This window comes from Orycteropus afer, unplaced genomic scaffold (genome assembly GCF_000298275.1).
Source record: "Orycteropus afer afer isolate SDZICR_OR568_19922 unplaced genomic scaffold, OryAfe1.0 scaffold00363, whole genome shotgun sequence".
Lineage (NCBI taxonomy): Eukaryota > Metazoa > Chordata > Mammalia > Tubulidentata > Orycteropodidae > Orycteropus > Orycteropus afer.
Window position 1 is genome coordinate 257346 of NW_006921950.1, and position 9961 is coordinate 267306.

At 39.2% G+C, this 9961-nt stretch overlaps 2 protein-coding genes across 2 annotated transcripts in view; both read right to left on the reverse strand.

Annotated features, from left to right (window-relative positions):
• The window catches only part of XRN1 (5'-3' exoribonuclease 1), a 181961-nt gene extending 176740 nt beyond the window's left edge, over nucleotides 1-5221 (reverse strand). Inside the window, exon 1 of the mRNA XM_042782538.1 lies at nucleotides 5147-5221. Coding sequence (XP_042638472.1) covers nucleotides 5147-5221 — 75 coding nt within the window. The remainder of the gene's footprint in view (nucleotides 1-5146) is intronic.
• Nucleotides 5222-6564: 1343 nt separating this feature from the next.
• The window catches only part of ATR (ATR serine/threonine kinase), a 175477-nt gene continuing 172080 nt past the window's right edge, over nucleotides 6565-9961 (reverse strand). The window contains exons 46-47 of the mRNA XM_007952880.2: nucleotides 8087-8192; nucleotides 6565-6738 (exon numbers count right to left, since the gene is read on the reverse strand). Coding sequence (XP_007951071.1) covers nucleotides 6565-6738; nucleotides 8087-8192 — 280 coding nt within the window. The remainder of the gene's footprint in view (nucleotides 6739-8086; nucleotides 8193-9961) is intronic.

The window sequence follows — 9961 nt, forward strand, 5'->3', positions numbered from 1 at the left end:
TTGAATCTTTTTTATCTATTTTATTTTTAAAATTTCCCTTTTTCATTTTTGTCTCTGTTCAGAATAATTTACTCTTGTTTTGCTTCATTTCTGAAATTAACTATTTCTGGACTTTTCCCTAGGTTGTCACCCCACTTCTGAGTTCTTGTAATTGATACATGTTTTTCTTTCAGGTCTTATATAATTTTCTTAGTGCCTTTTAGTTCACTGTGAAATACAGTTCTGATGTTTTGTGTTGTTTTTATTGCATGTTTTTAGTGACTACTATTATTGTTAGAGGAGCTCTGGTGGTATACTGCCTAAGGCACTTGAATGCTAACCAGAAGGCTGGCGGTTCAAACCACCAGCCACTCCTTGGAAAGAAGGTTGGGCAATCTACTTCCATAGAGATACAGCCCTGGAAACCCAAGGAGGGGTCGCTATGAGTCGGGTCCGACTCGAAGGCACATAACAACAACATTATTGTTAGGTGCCATTATGTTGGTTCCAACTTTTAGCGAACCTGTGTACAACAGAACAGAACACTGCCTCGTCCTGCACCATCCTCACAATCGTTGCTATCCTTGAACCCATTGTTGCAGCCACTGTATCAATTCACTGAGTTGAGGGTCTTCTTTTTTTGCCAACCCCCTACTTTTCCAAGCATGATGTCTTTCTCCAGGGACTTCCTGTTAACAAGTCCAAAATACGAGAGACAAGATCATGCCATCCTAGTTTCTAAGGGGCATTCTGGCTATACTTCTTCCAAGATAGTTTTGTTTTTCTGGCAGTCCATGTATTATTTAATATTCTTTACCAATATCATAATTCAAAGGCATAAATTCTTCTGTGGTCCTCCTTATTCTATGCTCAGCTTTCTCATGCACACGAGGCAATTAAAAATACTTTGGCTTGGGTCAGGCACACGTAGACCTCAAGACGACATCTTTGTTAAGTGTCTTTTGCAGCAGATCGGCCCAATAGAACATCTGATTTACTGCCTGCTGGTCCAATGGGTGTTGACTGTGGATGCAAGTAAAATGAAATCTTTTGACAATTTAAATATTTTCTGTTTATCATTATGATGTCTATTGGTCCAACTGTGAAGATTTTTTTTTATGTTGAGGTGTGATCCATACTAAAGGATGTAGTCTTTGATCTTTATCAGTAAGTGGTTTAAGTTCTTGCTTGCTGAAAAAGAAAAGGACTTACTGGATGCAGAGATGTTATTTTGTATCCCCCCCCCACAGATAATAATCTTGTACATAATTTCACCTCAGCAGTTTTCTGTTGGGGGGCAGTGGTGATTCAGTGGTGGAATTCTCACCTTCTATGAGGGAGACAAGGATTTAAATTTCAGCCAAGGTACCTCATGCACAGCCACCACATGTTGGTGGATTCTTCTGTGTTGCTATGATGTTGAACATGTTTCAGTGGAGCTGAAAGGCTTGGCAATCTACTTCTGAAAAATCAGACAATGAAAGTCCTGTGGAGCACAACAGTCCAATTTCTCGATTCAGGTTGCCATGTATCAGGGCCAACTTGTCAGCAACTAACAACAAAAATTTTCTGTTAAGTAGAATTTAATTTTCTTAAAGTTTTCAAATACAGAGTAGCTCAGGAAAGATTTAACACCACAAAAGCTCCCTCTTCTGCTATTACTGGGTAGGTTTTTTTTTTTTTTTTTTTAATGTTGTTTTGCTTTCTAAGACTCCCTGGTTCTAACCTTCTCCCACTTTTATCTGGAGGTATCTTTTTCCTGTTACTATTGCCCCTATCCTGATCAAATTTTATTCCAGTCCCAGTAATTTTTCCTCAGGGTGGGCTATGCCCTAAATAGTGCCCTGGCAGGTCAGTTTTGAGACTTCAGTGGAACAGTGGTTAAGTGGTTGACTGCTAACCAAAATGCCAGTAGTTCAAACCCATAAGCTGCTCTGTGGGAGAAAAATGTGGCAGTCTTATTTCATAAAGATCACAGCCTTAGAAACCCCAAGGGGGCATTTCTAGTGCCTAAAGCATTTGACTGCTAACCAGAAGGCTGGTGGTTCAAAGCCACCAGCCACTCCTCGGAAGACTGGGCAACCTCTGAAGACTGGGCAATCTACTTCCATAGAGATACCGCCTAGGAAACCCAACAAGGGACTGCTATGACTTGGAATCAACTTCACAGCAGTGAGTTTGGTTTTTGGTCCATAAGGTGACAATGAGTCAGAATTGACTTGATGACATCAGGTGTGATGGTTATGTTTGTATGTCAACTTGGCTAGGCCTGGTTGAGTGGCTGGGCAGCTGGATGTAGTATTCCCCATATGAGACTGGTAATCAATTTCATGGTGGAATCTACTGTGAGCAGCTGAGTAGCTGCCTTTGGGTATGTGATCTGCTTCCCATATAAAAGGAGAAGCTTAGAGAATGGTTTCTAGCCTATGGCACGCTTGGACCCTCCATGTAGCCGTGTCGTTGCTCAGCAGCCTGCCATGCTCTGCCGACCTTGGGACTTAAAATGGACTTAAATTAATGGCCTGCCATGTGGTTTGGTAACATCAGCACTGTGCCTTTTACTTGTCAACCTTGGAGCTTCCAGCCTCAGCAGCCAGCAGCTGTCTGAGTAAAGAAATGCCTCTAGCTCCAGTGGGCTGGGTGCAGGAGGCAGAGCTGGATCCCAAGGTTGAGGGGCTTTCACCCAGCCCCTAGAGCCTGGCACTTTGAACTTGGACTTAAAGCCTCCAAATTGTAAGAATAAACTCCTGTTGGTTAAGGCCATCACATTTGAGGTATATTTCTTGTCAGAGCGGCACTAGGTAACCAGAATATCGGGTTTGGTTTTTTATTTTAGACTGTTCCAGGTCTTTAGGTCTTTTTTACAATGGGCCCTTAACTCTATCAATACTGGAAAGGATAAACCCCTTAATTCCAACCACTACTATCAAATTGACTGGCAGCATTTTTTAGTGAATACCTGTCAGCTATTTTGGAGTTCTGTTCTCAGATCTATCAAATATTGCTCCATTGCTTCTTTCCTCTTGTTCTCACACAGATGCCATTACAGTTCAGATCTACAGGGGTTGGTAATCTGTCCCTACATATTTGAATTTTGGAGTGTACAGGGACATCGGGATATACTGGTTTTAAGTATTCTACAGATTTTTAATTTTGCTATTTGTTTTTTTCTGTTTTTATGTGAGGATTCAGATTGAAAAACTATGCTGCTGCCACTATCTTCCTAAAATCCATTTCTTCTCCCATTAATAGCTATTGAACTATAGTGGCCTATTGAGACTTTGTTATAAATCCTTCTTGAGAGAGCATCTAGTATCTCTTTATATCTTTTTTGTTGTTGTTAACTCTAAGAATTAAACACTCTGAGGACATCATTTTGATGAACCAAGTTTCAAAATTTATTACAGTGGAATAATAATAATTTTAGAAATCCAACTCCCAGTTTCTACCTACATTAAAATTTTCATAAAATCTATCCTTAGTGTCTATGTCATGAAATTGCTTTAGATTATTATTCCAAATTCCTTAGAAAGGATCCAAGATACTTTCACCAAACCAACCTGGATGCCAAAGAATACAGCATAAAAATATTACCAAATGAAATCAAGTCCTTCTGAATAACACAGTTTTTCACTTCAGAGATAAAGTGACTGATATATGGAATGTACTCAAATGTTTGTAGAATGAAGTATATACAGAAATGACAATTTTAGTTGTCTCCATTTTCCCCATGTACTGATAATACCCTTTTTACCCTCCTCTCCCAGAATAAAAGCCTTTGTAAATCTGATTCAGCCTATGTTCCAAATAAATTACAGATAAACTTGCCTTTTGGCATTTTTTGTTAATTTTTCCTCATACACCAAATATGAATCCAATAAAGAATCCTGTCCAGAAGTTTAATACTAATCTCAAGCTTTTAGTACTTTTTTTTAAAAAATTAAACCGTAATTTAATCAATAGCATACTGTTGTTTGCTGTATTATTTTTCTCCAGTATTAATACAATAGTATCCATCACAATTATAGAAATTTCAAAATTGATTATTCTCTGAAAATATAAAATGAAGACGAGATCTACCAAATTCACTAAATGTGACAAACACTGAAGTATATCACCCAGAAGCTAGTTAATCTAATAGACAACTGCTTTCTATTGTCTTTTCACAGCTCTAATTCACGAATTACTAATTTGAAATCTACCGTAAACATTACCACAGGGTATTACGTAGCAAATATTACTATTACTAGTTTTAATGCTTTCTCAATCGGCCTCACACACACACACACATCATGGAGTCTCCAAATAATTCTCTCTCCAAGTGCTGTTTTATTTTGGCAATAAAAGATTGGTACTGTCTTTAGGGCAACAAAGGCGCTCTCGTGGCGCAGTGGTTAAAGCGCCTGGCTAACCTAAAAGATTGGTGGTTCGAACGCACCAGCACGTCTGCGGGAAAAAGATGAGGCAGTCCGCTTGCGTAAAGATGTAAAGCCTTGGAAACCCGATAGAGCACCTCTTCCCTGTCCTGTGGGTCGCTATGAATTGGAATCCCCTCCACCGCAGCGGGTTTGGTTGGTTTGCGTTTTACGTCAACCGAAAAAGAGTACCAAAATGCACCATAAATAGTAACTATTAGCCACGTCAAGTCCAGACGCTGGGGGTGGGGTGGGATGCAGATCTAGAGAATGTAAACAATGTGCTTCGAGAGCGGAAGCAGTTGTTATTGTTTGTATGTGGGTCTGTCGTTTGGGGCGGGGAAGGGGATAAGTAGGGGTATGTCGGAGGACTCCACTCCGGCTTCGTAGCCTCTCTTAAGGAAAAGTGCAACCGGCAGCTCTTGGGGCAAGTCGTGGAAGAAGAAAACTCACTTAAAGCGTTCCTTCCCATGGCTTAATTTCAGAGTCTCGGGAGGCCCTGCCCAGCCAAGAGAGCTGTCAGAACTGTTGGGAACCCCGCGGCTCTGCCCAGGGAAATACAACCTGCGTCTTTGCCCCCATTCAAATCAGCCCGGCGTCCTCAACTCTTTCATCTCAGCTCCCCTCGCGACTCTCCGCAGACCGCGGACAGAAGGAGGCAGAAAAGCTCTAGTTTCAAGGTGGAAAGTATAGAGGGCCGCGAAGTACCCGCGGTCACCGGCTTTCTGAGCCACTGCACCTCGCGCACCCACCTGATGCTCTTTCACCACTTCGCTGAGGCACGGATACCGCTCCGAGATCCATCGGTAAAACTTGGGGACTCCCATTTCGACCGTCTACACCAACTCCAGTAAAACTAAACCGAAACCAAACGCCCCGCCGGGGCCTACCCCGCCGCCTCCGGCCGTCGCTCCGCCGATGACAACATACCATCCGCCCGACCATAGAGAGAGCCCGCCGGACCCTAGAGCGGCAGGATCCGAGCCGGCTTCGCAGAGGCTGAACCGGAGTTTTACTTGCTGCCGCAGTGCTCGAATTAGATTTAAAAATGGCATAAAAACCCCATGAGCCTGCTGGAAGGGTACTTAATACTGATTTTTGTTCCAGCTGCTTCTGGCTTCTGAGATTGCTAATTTTTCAACACAGTTTTGGAAAGGTCTGGTGATTTATTTGGTTTCGTTTGTTTGGTGGAAGAAAATTATTTTAGATACGTGTATCTACAATAAAATTTCTTTTTTAAAAATTTGTTTTCCAAATTGTTTTGCTAAAATTTCCTAGCTAGGCCCCCGATAGGATATTATAGAGTATTTAGTTTTTATATCCATGCTTCCTAGTGTGTCATGGACTTTTTCCTCTATTTCAACCGTCCAAAAAAAAAAAAAAGTGAATTTACATCATCTTTGTTCTGAATTTAAGTTTTTTTACTTATTTGAATGTAATACCATTACTTTGTCATTATTATAATACTTAAATCTTCAAAAAAACTTACGCAAAAACATTTTAAAACTGAATTTTAAAAATCTCTTGAAATTCTAAGTATTGCTGTCTTCCATAACTACTGGACTGTTACACCTTCTGTATAGCAGCATCTTTAAAATGAAAGAATGTTTAGTTTTTATATTCATGCTTCTTGGCTTGACATGTTTTTTCCCTGTCATACTTTGAACCCTTCAAAACACAGAGTTCTATTAAGTGAACTTAATAATGTGCCATTTATGGTTCTTTCTCTCTTACTAGGCTGTCAGTTCCTGGAGGGCAGTTCCTCTAGCACCAGTCTAGCACACTGCTTTGCCCACAATATTTATTCAGCATAAACTTTTTGTTGTTCAAATGAATGCTTATGCTAACTAGTACTTTTAAAAGGAATCAATGAAAGATGTAAAACAAAATTAGGCTGCTTTATTTGTTGTAAATACAATTTTAGATCATAAGAACAAATGATGCTTCATTTCTCCAGTTATAATACACAATATGTATTAAGAAAGCACTTTATTTTTTAATAGTTGAACATATATTATTTTAAATATTATTAACAAAAAGAAGAATACTAGTTGCTCTAAGAACATGAAGAAACTTAGGCTGCATTTTTGAATTGAATAGATACAAACCCAGACTAATGCCAAATGCAGTAATTTTAGATTACTAACATATTCTTTGGAATAATTTCATTTCACATATAAGGGGTCCAACCAAGGTACATTTGGCATAGTAAGTTTTCATCTGTAGCTTCTTGTATAAGGTAATGCACATGTCCTTCAATAGATAACGGCAGCCCTGTTACTCTGTTTCGGGTCTTGATTACACCTTGTAATCGCTGCTCAATGTCAAGAACATGAGTCTTGGCCTAAAAAGAAGAAACAGAAAATAAGGGCTAAGAACATGTGGATGTTGGTAATAAGGAATTACTGCCTTTCTTATTTTGTAGGAAATGTTAATATCATTTTACTAATCATCACAGCGCCCCCCGCTTTAAGTTTATTTATTTATTTTATTGTGATTTGGGTGAAAGTTTACATAGTGAATTGGTTTTCCATTCAACAATGCCTGTGACATTCATTACAACCTGCACAATGTGACAGCACTCTTCCCATTGCTTTCCTGTGTTTACCACTTCCTTTGTACCTTCATTATCCTTTTGGTTAGAGAATATACAGAAAAAGAAGAAATGAACCAAAATAAGATAATGGCAATGTTGATCCAGTATCAATTGCTTGGACATTTTTCTGGACTATGTGAAATACCACAAATTCCTTCCGTATTACAATTCTAGAAAAATGATAATTTAAAAATTCTTCTTTAAAAGTGCATAGAACTTAAATAGGAGCTCTGGTAGCGTAGTGCCTAAGGCACTTGATTGCTAACAGAAGGCTGGTGGTTCAAACTCACCAGCCACTCCTCTGAAGGAAGGTTGGGCAATCTACTGTAGTGATATCGCCTCAGAAACCCAAGGAGGGGTCGCTGTGAGTCGGATCCACTCAGAAGTGCGTTGTGTTGCATTATTCAAATATTTAAGTTCTGTTGTTAAGTGCTGTGAGTTGGCCCTGACTCACAGTGACCCCTCCTTAGGTTTCCGAGGCAGTTATCTCTATGGAAGTAGATTGCCTAATCTTCCTTCCGAGGAGTGGCTGGTGGGTGAGGTATTCTAATAATAGCAATGATATTCTAATGCCTAATATTTAGGTTACATTAGTTCATGCATAAGAGAGTTCTAAGTGAGCTACTTCGAATTCTACACAATTCTCTTTTAATCAAAAAACTTACTAGAATACAAGAGGGAGAGTAATGTTAGAAAAATTATCCTCAATCTATTCTAGCTTATTGAAGAGTAGCTAATTACCTGAAAACTTTGAGGTTTTGATTAAAATCGGCTATATCTGTCAAGAATGATTGTGGCATGCTTGGTGGTACAATATGAAGCTGAGACTTGCTCTGAAAGTTCAGGCAATTTGTGCTCAAGTTTTCCCATAACGGTGAATTGTCTATGGTTAAACAAGGGTGGCTTGAACTCTTGTTTTATTACACAAATGCTAATAATGTCAAGGGTAATGACGATAAGGGAAACTGAGGGCACTATCATAACAGAGAACTAGATTTCAGGATAATCACTGGGTAGTCACTGACAAAATTAAAATCAGTTCTCATTTGTAGAGATACACAGTATCAGCTTAAATCAAGCTATACCTTCTACTAACCTTTTCATTGACAACTTCCCCAGTTTCATTAAGTGGTGCTTTGGAATTTCCTTTCACTGGTTTACTCCACTCCACAAGAGGATCATGTAGAAAAGTCTTTAAGACACTAAAATTGTAACAAATAGTAAGGTAATAATACAATATTATCTTTTTAAAAAGATCTTACAAGGATTAGAAGCTAAAAATAATAGTTACAAAAATATTACTTTTTCAGTAATATGTGCAATTACTGTTTTAAGGGTGAGAGGAGGACAAGAAAAGGGTAGTAAAGAGACAAAATAGACAAAGGGCACAGGGGTCTGTGAGATAAAGTAAAATGAGTTCTGTGTGTCATCTCTAAGTGCTTAGTGTGAACTGGTAAATCAACATTTACTGAATGGATGAATTATATCCACTGTTTCCCCCGAAGATCAGGAGTAAGACAAGGATATCTACTCTCACCATGTCTCTTCAACAGAAAATTCTAGACAGGGCAATTAGGCAAATAAAAGAAAGAAAAGGCATCCTGTGGTATAGTAAATTACTTAGTGTGGCTTTTCTACCCATAAGTCTTTGTAAACTCTGAGGTGGGATTTGCCATGAGCAACTGAGGAGCTCCTGATTGCTAAAGTTGTCCACCTGGGGTATTTCTATTGGGAGTGGCACAAAACAATGTTCTGGGAGGTTCCTGCTTTCTCTCAGGTGCTTAGAATTCTGATGTTATGATTGGTTAGTTTGGCCATTCTGCCAGGCTCAAAAGGAGGCCTCCTAGAGGCAGAAGAAGTCTCTCTCTCTCTGACTGCCGGTTGAGGAAGATGGACTGCTGAAAGAGACACATGCTCCTAAGAGACACACACTGCCGGGAAAGAGACACAAGAGACACACATTGCTGAGTGAGACACCGAGGGACACGCACTGCTGGGAGAGAGACTGTGAGAGACTATTGGCTGAGAGATAGAAGGCTGGGAGAGAGACTAAGCATTTTTCCTGAATTTGAATTGTAGCCTGGTGCTTCCCTAATAAACCACATAATCTGTGAGTTCTGTGTGGCCACTACAGCGAATTATTGAGCTCAGGAGAGAGGTGGAGGGTACTTGGGGAGGAACGGTTGGTAAAGGGCTGGAGGGAGGCAGCATGTCTGGCCTTGCAGGAATAGGCCTTGGGTTACTGATAGTGACTCTGTCTTCCTCTTTTCTCATTAGAGGAGGTCAGAAGATGTAGCCTCCTTGCCCTTTTAGCACATCCAGACTGGAAAGGAAGAGAAAAACTATCTCTATTCTCAGGTGACATGATCTTGTAGAGAGAAAATCTTAAGGTGTGCACAAAAATGCTTATTAAAACTATTAATTTCAACAAGGCTGTAGTATGCAAGAGCAATAAACAAATATCAATAGCATTTCTATACAATAGGAATGAACAATCTGAAAATGAAATTAAGAAAACAGTTCCATTTAGCATAAGATAAAAATATAATACTCAGGAATACATTTTTTTTTTTTTAAAAAAAGTTAAGTACAAGATTTATACACTAAAACTAGAAGAGAAACTGTCAATAAAAATTAAGGAAGAAAATAGAGAACCCATGTTCATAGATTGGAAGATTTAATATTATTAAAAATTGATTTACAATTACAACTCAATCCCTATCAAAACCCCAGCTGGCTTTATGCAGGTATTGACAAGCTGATCTTAAAATTTATATGGAAATGCAAGAGACCCAGAAGAGACAAATCAATCTTGAGAAAGAGGAACAAAGAATTTCAAAACTTACAACAAAGATACAGTAATCAGGACAGTGTGTTATTGGCATACAGACAGACATATTGAGTGATATAACTAGAACAAGAGTCCAGAAATTAACCCTTATGTTTAATGGTCAACTGATTTTTTTTTTTT